General features: G+C 38.3%; 3 protein-coding genes across 3 annotated transcripts; all 3 read right to left on the reverse strand.

Annotated features, from left to right (window-relative positions):
* Window positions 1-143: 143 nt before the first annotated feature.
* Window positions 144-10,821, reverse strand: LOC148734128 (tyrosine-protein kinase receptor torso-like). The gene is made up of 12 exons (XM_088753689.1): window positions 10,315-10,821; window positions 7,869-7,933; window positions 6,878-6,914; window positions 6,050-6,310; window positions 5,206-5,644; window positions 4,592-4,800; window positions 3,743-3,927; window positions 2,576-3,313; window positions 1,922-2,133; window positions 1,664-1,704; window positions 812-908; window positions 144-499 (listed from the first exon to the last, which is right to left on the reverse strand). Exons 2-12 carry the CDS (start codon window positions 7,908-7,910, stop codon window positions 370-372), a joined length of 2,391 nt encoding a protein of 796 aa, XP_088609815.1. The 5' UTR covers window positions 7,911-7,933; window positions 10,315-10,821; the 3' UTR covers window positions 144-369.
* Window positions 10,822-11,612: 791 nt separating this feature from the next.
* LOC148734129 (microfibril-associated glycoprotein 4-like) lies at window positions 11,613-15,692 on the reverse strand. The gene is made up of 5 exons (XM_088751824.1): window positions 15,653-15,692; window positions 14,556-14,812; window positions 14,358-14,472; window positions 13,404-13,784; window positions 11,613-12,531 (listed from the first exon to the last, which is right to left on the reverse strand). Exons 1-5 carry the CDS (start codon window positions 15,690-15,692, stop codon window positions 12,269-12,271), a joined length of 1,056 nt encoding a protein of 351 aa, XP_088607950.1. The 3' UTR covers window positions 11,613-12,268.
* A 1,510-nt stretch (window positions 15,693-17,202) lies between these two features.
* On the reverse strand, window positions 17,203-20,104 carry LOC148734130 (microfibril-associated glycoprotein 4-like). Its single transcript, XM_088753714.1, has 4 exons — window positions 19,737-20,104; window positions 19,506-19,620; window positions 18,828-19,208; window positions 17,203-18,384 (listed from the first exon to the last, which is right to left on the reverse strand). The coding sequence occupies exons 1-4, from the start codon at window positions 19,956-19,958 to the stop codon at window positions 18,119-18,121; spliced, it is 984 nt and encodes a 327-aa protein (XP_088609840.1). The 5' UTR covers window positions 19,959-20,104; the 3' UTR covers window positions 17,203-18,118.
* Between the last annotated feature and the right edge of the window lie 1,085 nt (window positions 20,105-21,189).

The raw sequence follows: 21,189 nt of genomic DNA on the forward strand, positions 1-21,189 counted from the left end.
AAGTTGAAATGGTAAATTGGCCACCGTAATGATTACAAAAGCTGACGTTTCGAGCGTTAGCCCTTCGTCGGAGCGATACTTCATTTACCCACGTAGCGTCAAGGAGCCCGTGGAGCTCGTTCAAAATACGTACGTGCCAAATCTACAACTTTTTAATCTTTATTAATACTCTGACTTCAAACAACCAAAATTCTTAAACAAAGATATAATTAAAGAATCAAATTTCTGAGAAAAAAGTTTTCAGTGCCTACGATTCAACCCTATCGATTCTCTTCGTAGCATCTTGAAAGCTACATCATCTAAATGTTAATCATGTATAACATTTTAACTATCTTTTTCAGATTTTGGTGCACTGTGGGAGGGATCAGCTTAAACATCCTCTTTTAAATCCAAGTAAGGAGTGTCCTTCATCATCATGGTCTCCATTCTCGACAGCAGCTGATCAAAAGATGGCCTCTCATTTGGATCCTCCTTCCAACAGTCAAGCATTAGCTTGTACCTGGTATGAACAAATACTCTGCATCATTGTCAAGAAGCAATGCTTTAAACGAAATGAAATCAATAATCTAAAAACAGATTAAAGCGATATCGCTCGACTTGCAGATAATAATTTTGTACAAAGTGAAGCTCTATAACAGAAATAAATGCACTTAACTCAGTCTATGGTACCATGGCGATAACACGTTTACCACAAAGTTGTATGTGATTTTTTTTTTATCCAAAATTATAGTGAGTGGGTGATATTCTTTGTAACTGGGGCTTAATAAATCACTCTTAATGACGAAGGTAATAGATGAATTTGTAAGCTCACAGTTCGTCGGAACATATGTCTGGCTTGCTCATTCGATATCCTGTTTTCAGGTTACTGTACAAATCTCTGTTACTGATTCCAGGATACGGAATGCCACCTATATGAAAGAAGAGAACTCAGAAGTATTCAAGATTATTTAAAAAATATTTCTCAACTCAAGTCGTCCATGGCTTAGTATATGCATCTAGGTCGAATGGAAAATAGCGTAAAACCTCCTTTGATCTCGGCATTGTAGCTTGGAACTTGAAAAGTTAGCATAATAATTACAGCTGCTGAAAACTTATAGCTTCTGTCATTCTTTAAACTACTGGCTACATTTTGTTTTAATGTGATTAAAGCAATGTTATAACTTACCCATTCAACAACAAACATATGAAACATATGTGTGAACTGCGGTTATGAGACGTATATGAGAACGATCCTTCGCAGTAAAGCACTATTTGAGCAATAGTGAAAATCAGACCTGAAAAAAATTTCAGGTCTGTACGGGATTCGAACCACTGACCTCTGCGATACTAGTGCAGCGCTCTACCAATTGAGCTAACAAGCCAACTGGGAGCAGGCCATCAAATTAATTCGACATAAACCCGTAACCCACGTCTCATAACCGCAGTTCACACATATGTTTCATATGTTTGTTGTTGTTTGATTTATCATCTACGGGTTTATATCGAATTAATTTGATGGCCTGCTCCCAGTTGGCTTGTTAGCTCAATTGGTAGAGCGCTGCACTAGTATCGCAGAGGTCAGTGGTTCGAATCCCGTACAGGCCTGAAATTTTTTTCAGGTCTGATTTTCACTATTGCTCAAATAGTGCTTTACTGCGAAGGATCGTTCTCATATACAACTTACCCATTGTGCACAGTTCCCAAAGAAGTACACCGAAAGACCACCTACAGAAAGAGAACAGGAGGTAATATAAAATTTCAGTCTACTCAGAAGGCTCTCAATTTGAATAATTAACGAGCCAAGTATTTAATCTGATGGTATTTCAGTAAGTAGCTGACACAATTTTGAACTTGTAACATTAGTACCTTCGGTTTATGCAAGTGCTTCTTTTGAATTAATTTCACTGAGTTGCTAGTATACTCTAAGCTTGTGACTACTCACACGTCACTCTTAGAAGTGTATATGCCGTTAATTAATGACTCAAGCGCCATCCATTTAATAGGCAGTTTTTTAGCGTTCTGGACTTCGTATATGTCGCCATAAGTGTGACGTAGAAGGCCAAAATCAGCAATCTTCACAACTCTGTCTTCACCAAGGAGAATATTACGTGCGGCCAGATCACGATGGACAAATTCTTTGTTGGCCAAGTATTCCTGTGTGGAAATAGAACAGAAGCAAATAATAATTTGCTCATACTCACAATCAGTTTTGTCAACATAGAGCATCCATATTCGATCGCGAAAAAACTCAGACTGAGTGCTTAGTACACTTCTTTTAGAACCTATGCGCTGAAGGTGTCACTGGGTAAGCCGTAGATACGGGATCTTTTTTAAGCCTGGTGTTTCTCACTCCAATTATTCTTCAAGTGCTTCTCTTTTTGGAGAGAGAGGCTCACTGACAAACCCGAGCGAAACTATTAGTCTCTGCTCCATTGATGATTAATCTGTCGACATCTGAGCGCTTAAGAGAACCACTAGAGAATTTAAAGGAACATAGTCTTGTCTCCTTCCGGCTTGATTTCAATCACTTTAATATGTGAATATGTTTCTCTATCTTTTAAAGATCTTTTAAATGTTTTCATAACAGAGCACATACCATTCCTTTTGCTATTTGCCATGCAAAACAAAGAACATTGTCCACAGAGAAGTCAACTTCGTTGTCAAATCCTTGCTGTTCCATTGACTTTTGCGTTTCTCTTTCTCGGGGGGGCTTTGGCAAACTTCGTGCATGTCGCGGATTTCGTGTTGAATTTTCTTTTTCATCAGTGTTTGAAGTGGTTTCATCTTTCACTTTTCCTTCATCGCTTTTGTTATCTTCCGCGGCGTTCTCACTGATCGAATCGTGTTCAGTTATACTTTCGTGGCAAATTCCACCAGGAAGATTTGTTGTGTTGTGACTAACTTCACCAGCCGTCGACGAGATCGCGGTTTCGTCGTCTTCTATCTCCTTTATATTTTCTGCTTGATCTCGTTTCCCACTTCCTAAAGCTTTTCCAGAAGTATTTACAAGTTGAGGCTGCGCTTTAACAGCTTGAAGTGTTGTTGGCTGAGCCCTATCAGAACCTTTGTAGGCCATGTTCGTCCCACATGGCATTTGTGAAATCACTTGATCGCTTTTAGTGGATTGTTCCTCTTTCACAGATATGGCTATTTGTGAAGAGCTGATTAATCCTTGGTCATTTTCGGTTCTCGGCTCTGATTTCTCTTTCTTCATGACTTTTTCGATATTGTCGTAGTCCTCATTAAAGGCATCCTTCTCTGACATTTTTGAGGTGACGAAAACATCTGTCACGGATTCATGAATGACCCCATCTATGCCGTTCTTGCAGTTGATCTACAATTTATGACACACATCATCGGGACGAGTTAAAATGCACTCAGTTTGCTTTAACACTTTTAATGAGAAATGTATTAAAAATGTAATGGACTTTCCAATGATATATCAATTCTCCATTTAATTGTCAGTGTTATCAGCTATTTGTTACTCCGCTCAATCTTTAATAATTTTTGCCCATGCATGGTTTGAGCAAAGGATTTCCTTGAAGACAGAAGTCAAAAACAAAAGCGCTGGGAAGAAAAGGATTATCTACCTCCCCCTTCTCCCCAATCTCTCTGCATTCATCAAAAGAAAATTTCCTGTCTCTTGCCAATTATTTCGGTCAGTTTGAAAAATGCTTTGAATAGATTTACAACTTGCGCTTTTCAACTAGGAAAGTAAATTTCTTAATAGAAGAACAGTGTTAACGCAGCAAACTTCCGTCACCTGTCGGCTTCTTTTTCTCAGCCATTGAAGAAGATCTCCATGTGGAACATATTCCAGGAGGAGCATGAAGGGTTCTGACCTCGTCCAGTAGCCAATCATGTTGAGAATATTCCGGTGAAAACCAACGCGCCTCATAAACTCAATTTCTTTCTTAAACAGTTCCTTTCCTTCGTCACTAGCGTTTTCTGTCAGAAAAATACATGAAATGTTTAAAATATGACTTACATAAATCCAAAAAAAGAAAAAAATGACACAAATATAACTCACAATTAGGAGAGTTAGGAAGGTATTGCTGTGAGTTTTATTCCCAATTTGAGCAAGTCGACTTTTAAATTAGGCTTAAGCATCAGTAGCATAATACCATGAAATCTCTAAAATTATGGTTCCCGGACAAATCAGTAGACTCAATAAATATAGAAATCCTAGTTATGATGAAGGCTTCAAGTGTTCTCATAGAAACATTTGCAGTTAAAGGAACTGCAAACAAAACTGTTCAGGTCGATGAATGTTTTAATTCCTTCCATGACTTGAGACCTCTTGAAAACTAATGAAGAAGTCTGCCGCAAAGAGAGGTTATCTTACTGTACAAATGTATCAAACCCTGTTGTAGATTTTATTGCATTACCCTCCAAAACAGAAGGGTCACTTTTGTTTCTAGCAGTTTGGAAAGCCACAATCCACTGAGTGGAAAACGTGTTCTCGAATTCGCCGGAGGATGCAAGCCTTAAAATGAAATATAAACCCTCACTTATAAAGGATGCACGTGAGTCAAGAAGTGCTACACTCTGTTAATAGTATTAGTAAGTCACTTGGCTACAAAGGGAACTTATAGATTCTTTTTGCGCCTACCGAGAAGGACTTTAATTGCGACTGTTCTTCCTTCGGGAAGTTCCGTTACTCTTTCTTCTCGAGGTTTGAAAAACACCTCAACTTTCGGTAATTCTTTAAGAGTGCCTTTGTGGACTTTGCCAAAAGCGCCTCGACCCAGCTCCTCCATAAACGTTACCCGCTCGGGTGGAATCTCCCTAAGAAGGAGGGGAACAATGTCGGATTTTGACCTAAAAGAGGAAAAAAACCTGCTGAGAGAATGCCTTTAATTGTCTATAAGATACCTTATTTTAGAAATAAAAAGGCTTGGTATCCTAAAAGTATTAGATAAATAACATTTGGAAAAGTTAACTGTCAGTGGGTTACTCTTCACCTCCCTCCCCTCCTTTCGTATTGATACGCCCCGTTTCTTCCTGAAGTTTATAATGCCTTTTGATACTTGAGAGAGTGAGCTAGCTGTTGATCCGCTGAAACTGGTTCTCACCTGGTGTCAAGGGTAGCATTTTTATAATACTTCTTCTCTTTAAAAATGTCATCTACATTTCATTTCTTTGCAATTAACTCTTTTCAGAAAAGAACCTTATCCAAAGCGACGCATGACTATCTGCGATACTGATAAAGATGTCTTAGCTTACCACCTGGACTTATGGCCTCGACTTTTCCTCGTTTTTCTGCTTTTCTTTCTCCAACAAACAATTCCAAAAGCAGAGAGAAAAAGGAGCCCGCAAGCTGATGGTAGAGCAATGCTGAGTGTTCGTACCAGGAACTTATCAGTCAAAGTCGCTGTTTTCATTCGCCATTCATCAGAGGGACCGCTTTGTCCCAATTCGTTCCAAGCAGTCACTTCAAAGATGTATTCAGTGTTGCACTTTAACGAAGGGAGATCTTTCGAAGTAGTATCCACGGTAACATTGATTCTATACTGTTGATTTGAAGATTGAAGTTCTCTGTAGTAAATCGTGTACATGATCAATGGGCAGCCATTGTCGTCTGGGGAGCTCCACTTGAGGTTCACATCACACTTAGATGCCAAGTGTACTTCTTTGTTTTTTATGACCGGAGCTGACGGTTTATCTGAAATGAAAACATTTTAAAATTCATCAATAAAACTTGCAAATGTAAGCATTTTTCCGAAAGGAAGTAACTCGGATTTTTTTTTTTTTTTATTGTTGGTCAGAAATGATCTCCAGAAAAGAACAAATTGGCAAAACTGACTCTCTAAATCATATGAATGGCAAACCAAGTTACCTTGATAAAGATTCAAACTACACCTAATTTCTCCCGTCAACTTCTTTGAAATGTTGTCGCAAAGATAGGACAAATTCCATTTTTCTTTCATTACACCAACACCGAGAACAGGGAAATGTAAGTAGTTCTTCAAAATAGTTTTGAGTAAAAGGCTTTTATTGTCGATTTTACTGCACTCAGACGTTTCACGTGACTTGGCAAGGTAGGAAACCCTCATGACTTTTTTTTTACCTCCAGGTGTTTCCACTTTCTGAGAGTTGCTGTGATTTAATGGCGCCGAGGTCATCTCTGCAGTAGAGTTCCAAGCGTTGACATCTATTTCATACTCCGTATTACAACTAAGGTTAAGAGCATAACTTCGTTCATGTTCCGATACGTTTACAGCGTTCCAATCTAACTTGTCGCCTTCTGAGGGTACTTTTCTGCTGTAGATAGTCATCACAGAGGCAGAACATGGCCTCCAATACACTACCACGGTATTTCCGGGATATTCTACACAAAAAGAAAGAAAGAGATAAATACAACAAAAAAATTATAAATAATTAATTTTCAGAAGGGCTTTTTTTGAAAGATTTTCTTCGGCATATAAAATGATCTTTCCCTTGACACTAATTCAGCATCCGTCTCAGCTCGCATACTGTCTGCTTGCGCAACCTCGCCCTGACAGTGATGACTGCGGTAGACTCCTGATCGCAATTTCCATATTCGAGACCTGGCTTGGATCATTGTTTTTTGTTCTAAAGGGAGCCACATTTACTGATCAATAACATTAAACCAGAGAGAAATCTTGGATTGAGTTGCAGTTGCTTCATTCATATTAGCTCTCTCATTGGTGCAAAAAAACTCTCGCCAGTCTCTCACTCAATCATGCTCAAAACTAAAACAGGCAGCAGCATCGTCAACCATATTCGAGCCCTTCAGATAGTTTCACTCTATTTTACTTGGAGTTTTCTCAATTCCTTGTGATTTTTTTCCTTTGCACTGATTGGCCGATGTGATTACTTTGGTCTTTGGTCATATACTTTCATTACAAAAGCATAAAGACGTGTTTTCTAATACCTGGAGAGTTTCCAGAAACGTCAGAATATTCGTAAATCTGCAATGTAAGTAAATCAGCTAAAGCAGAAAACTTTTCAGGTTTAGTTAAATTAATAAACAGGAATGAGGCAAGGTCTTCAAGTGATTCTGTCTACAGTCAGAGATACACATGACTGCCTTCTGTGGATGATACCATTATATCGCTGTTACACTTTCAAAATTTATTTAATTCCATTAATTTGAAAGAGTCATCGATGTACTTTACATTCCTAGATTTTTAACCATTCATTACGCTTGAAAGCCTCACAAAAAGACAAATCTTGTCCTCTTCGAATTCGAGGTCGAAAATAACCCCAGCACAAAATAAAAGCTTAAATCTTGGTTCTAGTCGTGAGTCGGTTAGATAGATGGATATAATGGATTTATGTTGGGATTAACAGGACTGGAGCACTCTTACGCCAAAGGAGAACCAATGCATACATTAAGTAGCTACATGTTTGAGAACTTTGACAAACACTTTTTCTTTATCAAAACTAAATAAGCTTACGCATGATGCATGATCCTTCGCAGTGGATAAAATCAGAAAAATCAGACCTAAAAAAAATCAGGCCTGTGCAGGATTCAAATCATATGAACTTCATATATTCATTGTATCTGATTTATCATCACGGGTTTATTACGAATCAACTTAACGGCCTGCTCCCAGTTGGCTTGTTAGCTCAATTGGTAGAGCGCTGCACTAGTATCGCAGAGGTCAGCGGTTCGAATCCCGTACAGGCCTGATTTTTTTCAGGTCTGATTTTCGCTATTGCATAAATTGCGCTATCTACTGCGAAGGATCGTGCATTATACGTATTTAATACCGCAGTTCAAAATATATGAACTTAATATATTCATTGTATCTAAATAAACTTAGTAGACATTACAGAACCCTTCTCAGCTAATTAACTAACTGTAATCATTTTGAGTGTTGCGCATGGTTTTTGTCTACAATGTGAATTGAGAAACTCACCACAAATACGAGGGCCACTAAAACATGAAGTCCTAGTTCCATCGTAATATCGCAGAAGTCAGGATCTGATGAAGAATTGAACGTGATAGCGGTCAGTGACAAACAGAAATTGTCATCAAATAACCATAGAGCAGAAAATCTTTAAAAAAGGTTCAAGCCCTTGGAAGAAATAGAGACACAACTTTCATGAAAAGAAATAGCGGTTTTGTTGGCCAAAATAAGCTGCTCATTGACCTCCTTCGTTTGGCTGTTGTGGGAAATGTTAAACTTCGGACTAGCCGTTGTTGTAATATTCTTCGAAGTTATTTGTATTGTTTTGTCTTATTTTTCTAGTCTGACCACATTAACTTTACTTGTACAGTTTAGAGTGATAAATGAATAGGCAAGCGCACGCATCGCTGATGTGAAGAGACTTTTTTTTTGTATCAATGATGCCAAATCGTTGCTTCCTACATTCTTTGAGTGTTTTCTTTCAAATTCTTCATTTTTTTCCACATGTCGCCTTATTTTGTAAAAAGGATCAAAGATCTCGTGTGTGTGTTTTATCTTCTTGTAAGACATGCTTATTTATACTGACATTGAGGATCAAGTCAATTTTTAAAATGATCTGATTGGCCAGCGAGACAACGGCCGTCAGTCAAAAACTAAACGAATGCTCCCATGCGGCTCAAAAATAAGGATAAAAAAACTCTTTAAAATTCGGCCGACATGTGGCTTTAGAAAACATAAAGTTATGCCAAAAGAAACTTCCGAAACAAGGAGAGCGATTCCTGTTTTCGAAACTTCACAAATATTCAGCTCATCTTAAAATGAACAACTTCCGCCGTACCAGCTGCCGCCCGAAACGACGACAACGTTAGAATAAATGAGTAACTCCACTTAGAATGCAGAAGAGAATTTTCGAGCAAGCTGAAAACAAAACAGGCAGTTTTCCTTGTTGAACTCTGTAAACATTTCGGCTCGCTCTGCCAAAATGGCCGCGGAATGCAAATACAGCAACCGCATCCTTCTTTGTGCGTTTTGTTTAAAAAGAAAATCCATTTGATTTTGTTTCGATATCAATTTTACTACGAAACTTAAGTTTCTGTCCATCATGAGTACAATTCTGTGTATCAAGGCGTTCGACAGTTCAATACTTAATATCGTTCCTTCTTCCTTTCGTCGGCTGGTCTTTGAAGCTAACAGCTCTTGTAATGCTTTTTATTTCGAAACGGGAGTGAGGCTGGTAGTCTTTAGATAACATTTACTTAATGTCAACAATATAGGAGAAACGCAGGAATAAGGCCAGTTTTTTACAAGTAAATATATGCCTTGTAATGAGATATACCGAGTTCTCTATTATAATTCGTGTTTCTATCGAGGCAGCATATTCGAGACTGCATATGTTGACTTATTGACAGCATGGTTACGCCGGTTTCACCCTTTACATCTGTGTTGATTTGTCAGTGAAATTCCGCCTGAACCTTAGTTCATTTTGACTCACATACTTTTTTTCAATTTGAAATCTACCTTTTCGCAGAAATTCTCACTAGAGGTATATGATGAGAAGATGAAAGTCAAGATCAGTAAAGACGTTTTTTATTATTATTATTTTTTTTTTTTTTTTGCATTGCAACCTTGTTATTAATTCCGCGTAGATAATTGCACGCGTTTTTAAAATGGGTATGGAATCCTTTTTCTCGCTTCAGTTCAAAAACCATATTTTTATCGCTTTTTAAAGTATCGTGGCGCATAATCCGGGCTGAGATAGAGATTTTGGCGGCAGGAAATGGTGCAATTTACGTACAACCTTAAAAATCGCTGAAAACTTTTCTTCTTTAAAAGTTTCAATGACACCGTTTTTCTCTGGTCTATTGACGACGAACTGAATAACTCAGCGCTTCTTCGTCTTGTTAATTTTTGTTGATAGCCATCGCTTTGACTGAAAACACAAAATGGAACATGTACATGGATGTTCTAATCACTTATTCTACAAATGGCTTTGAAAATGAAACTGTAAGCAAAACGTTCGAAAAATCATAGGAGTATCCCAAATATAGGACATGTCGGCAGATGGTTACAACTTTCCTTGAAGTTCCCATTGTGTGATCTTCTCTGAAGAGCACACTATATAAAACCCAACTAGCTTATTCCCTAACGATTGCAGACAATGATTGAAATTTACTTCAGTTTTCAATATGACTCTCAAAAGCACTGTAAAATTAAGTAGTAAACAAAAGTTAAGTCTAACAAAAAATAAATACAAGCACGCACGTTTAAAACGTAAGGTATTCAGTTTAAGACAGTTTACTACCTTTTAATGTTAGCAATGAAACGCTATTTGATATGGCTATCAGCTAAAAAACCCCTGATGAGATAGTAAAGCTGAAAAGGGAATCTACATATCTAGTTTTCTTATCTCGTATGTGTCATAACTACGGCTGCATAGAGAATGAATTCGAAATACCTTATCGACGACTCAGTCTAGAAAATACTCGCGGTTATCTTGGACATCAGATCGCCGTAGCGTTCCTAGTGCGAAACAGTCATTTGCAAGCTGTTCCTTGACAATTAAAATACGATCTTAAGTTGTCTTGTATTAATAATTCATATAGATTTTTATCGCATTTACAATGCAAAAAAATTAATTAAAATAATGATAACAATGACGATAACAACAATAATAATAATAACGATGATAATGTTATAGGGTAAACTTGCGTTTTCTTGTGTCCTCGCCTGTTCTTATTTAGCAGTTTGATTGTTATAGAATGATGTGAGCAATCAGAAACTAAGTGTTGCCAGGAAACCGAAGAAAACCCTTCGTAAAAGCGAAAATACTTCCTTGATCGATGCTTCCAGTAATCGTACCGACTAACTTGATCGATATCTTGACCATGTAAGGGAAAGAAAAAAAACCAAATTTCATCGTTATCGATAACTCCATTTTACAGGAAAATTCATTACTTGACGAGGGAATTCCGCATTAAATTGCACGCGAAGACCGATATCGCACTCATCGCTTCGAGATTCGTGCGATATCGGTTTTCGCGTGCAATTTAATGCGGAGTTCACGAGTGAAGTAATGGATTTTCCTTGAATCGCATAATGGAATGAAAATGAGGAAAAAAAAGGAAACAACATTCCTTAAAATTGTTCTGCTTACGTAGATGCGAAACAATTTCACTTAGCCTCGTTTTCAACTCGCAATTCCACGCTAAATACCTCGCTTCGTTGACCAATCAGAATGCGAGATTTTATTCAATGATGCGATTCTAAAACAAAGTGTATTCACTGAAGAACAGTATTTTTCTTTCAGCGCTTTTACTAAGTCAGTTACGAGCATTAAAGTGAATGGTTCCTTTGAGGTCGAAAACTGCTTCTTAAATTCACTTAAGTAAACTCGATGGGCGCATAAAACAAAGAGTAACATACCACTAAGTATGGAAATGTTAGAGCCCAAAGATATTATTACAGGGTCAAGTTCTAATGACAAAGGACATACCTAAGTGTATTCAGAAAGGAGATAGAGGTGTTTGGAGATTACAGTTTTATGGTCAGCCCGACTCGGTCACATCTGCCTTGATTTAGCTTATCCAGCGCATTGGACTGAAAGAGTTATTACAAGTCTTCAGGATCACCACAGAAAGATACGATCCGTTTATAATGGCCGAGCCCTGATCAAATATCGGTTTCATATAAGTGTTGAGTTCTCCGGGATTAGTTTGAAATAAAAGCCACGACCTAGGCTGTTCAAGCGTTGAGTTTGTAAAAAAAAAAAAAAAAAAGGCGCGAAAAGAGCGGAGGAATGATAAAATGAGGAGGCCTAGGTCGAGTTGCTTAACAACCCGCCCAGACCCAAGCCTCCCTTGCTCTTTCACATCGCTGCTACTATCCAGGAGTACTGGTTTCAATAACTTTTTTCGTAAGCGGCAGCCGATGGTACAATAGGCGGCAGTGCCGTTGGAAAAAACCCAAACGCGAAAGCCTGCTCACAGGATCAACAGACGGCCGTGGGAGATCTTATGGACGGCGACAGACCATCGGTAAGTGGCGTTTATTCAAACCCCCGCTACTATCGAGGCATTCCTTGGAAATGGTTAGCTATGGCCTTCAAATCTAGATAGTATGGTTAACTCAAGCATTGAACACATCATTTCCGTATCCAGCAAGGTGGGAATCAGATTTTCCTATGTCACTGACCGAAATGATTGTACTTTCACATGTCACGTGCTTCCCGTTTCGCTTGAGTTTGGCACATTTCACCCTTTCCACCCCCCTCCCCCACAAAAAAAGGAAAGATAGAGAAAAGAGTCTATTGTTCAAAGCCCTTGTTGTGTGTTGCGTGCTGCGTGTCGCGTGTTTCGTGTCGCGTGTCGTGCGTACGAGGTATTCGAACACTTGAAGAAAGCCATGCACGATCAGGAATTCATTGCTCTGATTTTCATCTCGGTTCTCTTCAAGGAGTATCTGTATCGCTTCCAGTGATACCAGTTCACACCATCAGCAAAGGAGGAGTGAATGCCACGAAGATACAAGCCATTCAGATTCGAATGGTGACATGCATTGTACCAGCAGGCTCCTTTGTACTGAATGGCGCAGTTATGACCCCAGTGATCATTATCTTGATCTCTGGTGGTGAAGGGGTGGTTGCACTGCCAGCCAAGAGCGTTACCGGCAGTTCCTGACACATAAAATAAGCAAACAGTCAGCGCCTCTAAATTATATGTCACCAGAGCAGTCCGCTGCCCAATGTTGATTAACTGACCATAACAAAAATGTGCAAGTATGCATCGTGTGATTGGTCACCCCGCAGGTAAATCCTAAGGTTTATGAAGCTAGTTATTCCCACAGAGATTATGGGTTCAGCTCACAAATGAGGTACAATTTGGAAATACGTTTACACTATTGAAGGCAATAAGATTTTTCGGTTCCAATTTCTATCAAATATGCCACGCTGTAAGCTATCAAATATTGTATAAGAAATCGAAGAAATTTCCCAGAATTACCAGCAGAGAAAGAAAATTTATAGTTTGCTTCGAGAAAATGGCACCAATAAAGAAGCGGAAAACCTCATTCAGAATTTGTTGAGGGAAACTTAAGTCATAAATAGGATTTTCTTACGTTGAACGTGTACGATCTAAGTTTGTATCTGGAAGTTCTTGCAGATCTACGTATATTTACAGCACTTAATGTAAATTTGGATGAGGATCAGTGAAAATGACTAAATCGTTCCCTGCTTTTAGTGTTTTAACTTTTTAATTTATTTTTTCACTTATAGTTCTCTTCTCTTTTGGGAGGGGGAGGGTCTTTTTTGGGAGGGGGCAGGGGGACTGGATTTTCTGCGTGCAAATATGGAAAAACAACCAGAGAGGAATGCAGCAAATTAGTGCGGGATAAAGATTGTCCTATTCTTCTACTGAATTTTTTTAACTACTACACCCTCGTCAGGAGTAAGCTTTTTGGGTCGTCTCCACTAACTGACAACCATGCAAAAGCTAAGAATGAAACTAGAGACTCTGTCCTTTTGGGAAACATAATATTATTAAAAATCACCTGAGTAAGAGCCACAGGTCAACTTGTACTTGTCATTTTCACTCATAACACCAAACATGTCATATTCAGCATAAGCAGTGTTTCCTTCAATGTCTTCCAAGTCTACGCGCAGTATGGTACTACTATCTGAGGTCAGACGGTGAATCTTGTCCAGTCCGAGCCAAAATTCACCATTCAGATCACCAAAGCCTCGTTTGTAGTCCTTCCAGTCGCGGTAAAAATCAACCGAGCCGTCCAGTCTCTTCTGGAACACTGTCCATCCCCCTCCGGCTGCTGTCTGGTCACCAAATACCTCAAAAGCTAGAAAATTATCAGGACTGATCTTGTACACACCGTCTCTTGTTTTCCCTGATTTGTAGATTTCAGCGCAGTTCCTGTAAACTAAAAATTGAGTAAACATGATGATTTTCTGCATTTTATGGATTCGGTAATGAATTTTTTTGTAGCCGAATGCAATGGTAAAAATAAAAGAAAATAAAGCGACTCATGACAACATCAAGGTTAAATTTGTGTTCTTTCATAGTTGGTGACTTGGTAATAACTAATGCAAAACTGATTCATATCATACCGGTTCATGCTCTGCCGGGAGTCATTAGGCTTCTCACGTGATGTTTTGGTTTTAGTCCTCAAAGAGTTTTACAAAGCAAAGTTTTTTTGTTGTTGTCGTCTCTTTCAGAAAGTAAATTGGTCAATAACCGCCATTTACAGTGCTTGGCACTAATTTAAAAGAGGTTCGGTTTGGTTCTGTGTGGCTTATACTAATGTACCTCAGTGTCGGCGAAAGTGGTCGAATATCCACCACTATTCACTTCCGCTTCGGTGAAAAATTGTTAAATATTGCATTGGGATATCTACCACTCGCTCGCCAGGAAATCATGACGCCTGCTATGCAGGGTGTTAGGTGTATAAAGAGATTTGGATTAACAAACGCAGCTTTTGAAAAACTTCTTTCACCTTTATCGCAGTATTCTCCGGTGAATCTACGCCCACAGAGACATCGAAAACCTTTACTGGTGAAACCAGCTTGACAGGTGCCATTGTTCAAACAGGGACTGCTACTGCAGGGATTCTGGTAAAGAAAAATTCAGTTCATAGAAAACGAAATCTAGTTTCCAAATTCGTATATAGGCAGCAATGTTTGTAAAATTTTACCTCGATAGCATAGAAGGTGTATGCTGATCTATTTTCAAGAGAGAACGTAAACTGGTTTTTAACAGTAGCGTTGTTTAGCTCACATCTGTTTTTCCCTCCCTCCAAGGGTCCGACATTGATGGACACACAGCTGGGTTCCATATAACACATCACTCGGCAGCTCCTTGCATTAGCTACCTCTACTCTCTTTATCACATGATCTTTCAATGCCTTGCCTATAATTGGCTTTTTGAAAATGATGTTGCGACAATCGTTACCTGTATCAAAAAATATACAGTATCCTTTTACGAACGATAGATTACTGTGTAATAGAACCTAAGAAATCGGTTGAAGCATTTTTCCTCGAGCCCGTTCGATGTAAGGGTCCAATTCCTGCCTTCTTAACTTCCTAGGTTTAATTTCCTGAAAACACTTCATTTGTACTTAGGATCATCCTTTCAATTGATTTGTCGTATTTATTACCAGTTCTCAGTTTACTCTCCCAATGTTTTTGTTTTCGTTTCAGCCGCTAAATTCAACAAATGTTTTCATCTTGTTTCACCATCCTGTTAGTAATTCTTGGATTGTGAAAATGCCGCAAAATAGAAATCTCAAACCAAAATACTGTAGAGGGTTTTTTATGGAGATATTTCAGTTTTTCTTAATTCTATAATAAGTTTATCGACCGTTTCGTTTTCTCCTAAATTGTATATGCCTCTGTTTTACGTTAGTTAATCTGTAATGTATGTGAGATCGAGCCAGCGTTAGTTTGATTACACAATGTTAGTGATGCATCGAAGGCTAACGGAGGAAGCATGTTCAAGGTGACAACTTATGTTAAAGAAGCCAAAAACTGATTGAGTTTTGTTCTCTGTGTTTCTTTACCTTGAGTTCTGGGCAGAGACTCATTCTAACATAATTACCCGCTTTAATTTAGGGATAACTAAGTATTGTCAGTTGTAACTGTTAACGGCTACATGGTACATCTTAAATTAATCGAGAGATTGGAAAGTAAAACGGTCTTTCATAGTGGAAAACTTTTTAAATGTCATATACTCACCGGTGCAAGAATACAGGAGGAAAATATTCCCGACCAAAATGTAAAGAATCTTACTTACGGTCATAATTCCGATATCGAATTGACAAGTGATACAACATGTTATTTGAGATAATGTGACTAAAAACATAGTAGGTGTGAGATAATGTGATTAAAAACACCCAGTGGGTGTGAGATAATGTGATTAAAAACACCCAGTGGGTGTGAGATAATGTGATTAAAAACACCCAGTGGGTGTGAGATAATGTGATTAAAAACACCCAGTGGGTGTGAGATAATGTGATTAAAAACACCCAGTGGGTGTGAGATAATGTGATTAAAAACACCCAGTGGGTGTGAGATAATGTGATTAAAAACACCCAGTGGGTGTGAGATAATGTGATTAAAAACACCCAGTGGGTGTGAGATAATGTGATTAAAAACACCCAGTGGGTGTGAGATAATGTGATTAAAAACACCCAGTGGGTGTGAGATAATGTGATTAAAAACACCCAGTGGGTGTGAGATAATGTGATTAAAAACACCCAGTGGGTGTGAGATAATGTGATTAAAAACACCCAGTGGGTGTGAGATAATGTGATTAAAAACACCCAGTGGGTATGAGATAATGTGATTAAAAACACCCAGTGGGTGTGAGATAATGTGATTAAAAACACCCAGTGGGTGTGAGATAATGTGATTAAAAACACCCAGTGGGTGTGAGATAATGTGAGTAAAAACACCCAGTGGGTGTGAGATAATGTGATTAAAAACACCCAGTGGGTGTGAGATAATGTGAGTAAAAACACCCAGTGGGTGTGAGATAATGTGAGTAAAAACACCCAGTGGGTGTGAGATAATGTGATTAAAAACACCCAGTGGGTGTGAGATAATGTGATTAAAAACACCCAGTGGGTGTGAGATAATGTGAGTAAAAACACCCAGTGGGTGTGAGATAATGTGAGTAAAAACACCCAGTGGGTGTGAGATAATGTGATTAAAAACACCCAGTGGGTGTGAGATAATGTGATTAAAAACACCCAGTGGGTGTGAGATAATGTGATTAAAAACACCCAGTGGGTGTGAGATAATGTGACTAAAAACATAGTAGGTGTGAGATAATGTGAGTAAAAACACCCAGTGGGTGTGAGATAATGTGAGTAAAAACACCCAGTGGGTGTGAGATAATGTGATTAAAAACACCCAGTGGGTGTGAGATAATGTGATTAAAAACACCCAGTGGGTGTGAGATAATGTGATTAAAAACACCCAGTGGGTGTGAGATAATGTGATTAAAAACACCCAGTGGGTGTGAGATAATGTGAGTAAAAACACCCAGTGGGTGTGAGATAATGTGATTAAAAACACCCAGTGGGTGTGAGATAATGTGATTAAAAACACCCAGTGGGTGTGAGATAATGTGATTAAAAACACCCAGTGGGTGTGAGATAATGTGATTAAAAACACCCAGTGGGTGTCTCTCTACAGCAGCAGATGTTAATTTCAGCATTCCCATTCTCCTTTAGGCGTCCGCTGGTCTATTAGCAGATAAGAAGCAGGTGTTTTCTTTACCACAAAACATAATTTTATTCTCGGAGTTTCTGTGGCGAATAACATTTTCTATGACTTTACGAACCCCAGCATGATAAGACAAGAATCACTGTTTAGATGCATTTAACATACAAAACCGAACACTGATTGGTTCAGTATATATATAAAAGAAATCACGAGAGCTATGATAATAATTTTGCATTATTTTCCAGACATTCTTTATGTTTCGTGAAACCTTAATATGCAGCTTTCGTCTCATTGCAGAGTTAACCATTGTCTTCAAACGAGCTAAAACGAGCTATGTGACATGACAAGTCTCATTTCTCTTTCATTCATCTTTTGGCGGACTGAATGATTTCTCAGATAAAACAACCAAAGTAGCAGGTGCTTGTAGATAGTGCCGAACAGTTCCTGCCATGTGATTGGTGTGCAGCTAAGTAACCAAGTAGTTTTTAAAATGGTCGCATCCATGGCGTAATAGTCGAATTTTGAAGATGATTTCAAGACAACTTTCGAACGATTAGGTAACCTTTTTTTTTAAGATCCCGCTTAACAACCAATCAATCAAAACAATCGGCTCGTTTCATGCAAGATCAACAGAAACCTTAAGTTTCCAACTCATAACATTTCACTTCACTGCTTATGTCTAACTGCTATATCTACAAACTGGCTGAAAAAACTACGTATTTTTTCTTATAGGACAGTATGTGCACAACCAAGAAATATCTTTTATTTAGCGAGCTGGCAAACACAACCTACTCATAAATTGCTCAAGTCCATACTGAAAGCTATGCTTATTTTTCAATTTAAAAGTTGATTTATTTCAAAATGATGCTTTCTTTAGGATACCTCACAACACTCTTTAATTACTAGTTGGCGATTTTAAACATTTGCAAACCGAAAGATAATGGGCACATGTTTTCGCAACGATTTACGGGACTCGGATTCGATACGCGTGATATTAGCTAGGTTTTGTTGGAGAAGATAATCGCCGAGATTAGAAATCAATGGGCCTCGTTTTCATTTCGGTTCTTTTCAAGGAGTAGTAATGTCCCTTCCAGTGCCTCCAGTTGACGCCATCAGCGTAGGAGGCGTGCTTTCCGCCATGATGATACAAGCCATTCAGATTCCAAAAGTGACATCCGCTGTACCACCAAGCTCCTTTGAATGAAGTGGCACAGTTACAGATGCAATAATCATTATCTTGATCTCTGGTGGAGAAGGACCGATTATTATGCCAGCCAAGAGAGTTACCAGTATTTCCTGAGATAAAGAATCATCAAAAAGGAGTAAATATTTTAGATAGAACAGTAACAGAACAAATGAGGCTAAAACCTTATTTGAACTTTTCCAAAAAGCGAGTTCACGTGACTGCCCAGTGATTAAGATTTGGAATCCTACCATCTGCTATATAAAAGTCATGCACTTTCGAAAAAGATTTGGATATCTTTTCGTATCTTTCCTTTTCTCTTATTATTTTATATCCTTCTTCGCAGGCTCTCCACTTTCTTCTCTTCACGTTTTAGGAAAATAAATATTCTTTGCCGGGCTTTCAGACACTTTCGGCGGTCAGAAAAGTGTGAATGATTTTCTGTGGAAGGATTAAACCTATTTGTTTATTCTTTTTTATCATTTCAATTCTAGACCGATGCTAGGTTCTTACAGTCTTACGGGGTAGAAGCTGAGGAGCTTATTTATCGGATTACCTGAGTAGGAACCAAAGATCAGCTTGTACTTGTCATCCTCACTCATAACACCAAACATGTTATACTCAGCATAAGCAGTATCCCCTTCAAAGTCTTCCAAGTCTACACGCAGCATATTGTTATTATCTGGGGTGAGAAGATGAATCTTTTCCAGTCCGAGCCAAAACTCACCAATCAAATTTCCAAAACCAAGCTTGTAATCGGCCCAGTAGCGGTAGAAATCAACCGAGCCGTCCTGTCTCTTTTGGAACACTGTCCATCCTCCACCAGCTGTTCTTTGATCACAGAACACCTCAAAGGTAGAAAAATTGTCGGGTCCGATGATATAAACACCGTCTCTTGTTGCCCCTGATTTGAAGATTTCAGCACAGTTTCTGTAAACTAGAAAGCGTGTAAACATGATAATACTATTTCATCTCATGGATTCGTTTGTGTATTTCGCTAACAGTAGAATGCATCACTGCAGTAAAGAATAAGGTTACGTATTGTAGCTTAATAAGCGCGCTAATTGGCCATTAGCCATCTATTAGCCATAGAAGAGAATTGTTTCGCGCACGTAAGCTCAGAGCGATTTGAAAAAGTGTTTTTTGGTGCAATTTCTGGTCAGAGAACTATGGGTATTTTTAGTCCTCTTAGTTTTCTCTTATTCACAAGCCACTCTTGACAAACTTCTTTAACCTTCACTGCAGTATTCTCCAGTGAATCCATTCCGACAGAGACATCGAAAACCTTTCCTAGTGAATCCAGCTTGACAAGTTCCATTGTTCAAACAGGGACTGCTGCTGCAGGGATTCTGGTAAAAAAGAAAAACAATAGTAGCAAATTAAATTTAGACTTCAGATTCGTACACTTGCAACAAGAGAACATGAAATAATATCTTGATATGCAACGATCTCTCTTAAATTTTACCTCAATAGCGAAAAAGGTATAGGTTGGTTTATTCTCAAAAGATATCTTGAACTGGTTTTCAGCAGTGGCGTTGTTCAACTCGCATTTGAGTTTTCCTCCCTCCAAGGGTCCAACATTGATGGACACACAGCTAGGCTCCGTATAACACATCACTCGGCAGCGCCTTGCATCAGACACTTCTGCACTCTTGATCACATGATCTTTCAATGCCTTGTTTATCATTGGCGGTTTGAAAATGATGTTGCGACATTCGTCACCTTTAACAAAAAAGATGCAATATTCTTTTACGAATAGAACTTGAGGTAAATCATAGGCGATCAGTTGTCTCCAACTGCGATCAAAACAATCCACCTGGAGCCCAAGCAGAATTATTTATTTATTATTCATTATTATTATTATTATTATTATTATTATTATTATTACAAAAAATATGCACTGCCCGCGGTTAGCAAAGGCTAGCCGAGGCGGCAGTGTTTGATACGTATATTATAAAATAAAAATATTTACAGGGTATAAGAGATTCAAAATTCCGTAGACAAATTACAACTACATTAATACATTTAAGATATGGCAAGAGAACAGAACAAGCTGGGGTCTTATAGTTGTACTATTAAAGTAGACAAATCAATATAATCGTCAAATTTTTCGAGTCTCTGGAGGAGGAAATCATGAATTTTACTCTTAAAATTGTATTTTGATAGCTGGCGCACTTCACAAGACAAGCTATTCCAGATTCTAACACCATTTCTTGAAAATGCCCTTTTTTGTATATCTAATCTTGAACTTTCAACTAAATAGTCGCCTCTTGAAGATGATCTTGTCTTATGGAGATGAATATTAGCTTGATAAGTGAATAAGTTAAATATGTTAGAAGGTGACAAATTATTGGAGGCTTGGGTAAAATCCAGTTAAAGCCTGGATTACAGCTATCTTTTGGCGTTTTCCTTTAGCCTTTGAGCATCAACTCGTTACCCAAATACGTACCTTTTCATTTCGTGTACTGAAGATCGTAAGTCTATCATACATAACTTAAAGAAAATCGTCTTCCCTCTAAGAATGGCTAGTCTATTTTTGTTAAGTACTTACGTCAACCGCGACATTGAGCGAGACGTAATTAATTATGTAAACGATCGAACGCATCTGATACTAAAGCTATTTCGTAAAGCCAAACTTCTTGAAATACTGATTAATAACGTTTACAAAATACCAATCTACCTTTCTATATCATTTTCTAATTTTTTAAATTTTTGTCCTGTTTTTTTCTTCTTGATTTCTTGCTTACCGACCGATGAATTATCCGATTTATCAGATAAACCAAGTAATTAACTGGACTAGTTATCTCCATTCCATGACTGAGCAAACAACAGTGTAACTACGGACATCATCAGAGGCGTATCTGAGGCTCACAGAGGAAAAATCTTTGTAATGAACATATAGGCCGAAATTTGATTAC

Source organism: Stylophora pistillata, chromosome 3 (assembly GCF_964205215.1).
Source record: "Stylophora pistillata chromosome 3, jaStyPist1.2, whole genome shotgun sequence".
Lineage (NCBI taxonomy): Eukaryota > Metazoa > Cnidaria > Anthozoa > Scleractinia > Pocilloporidae > Stylophora > Stylophora pistillata.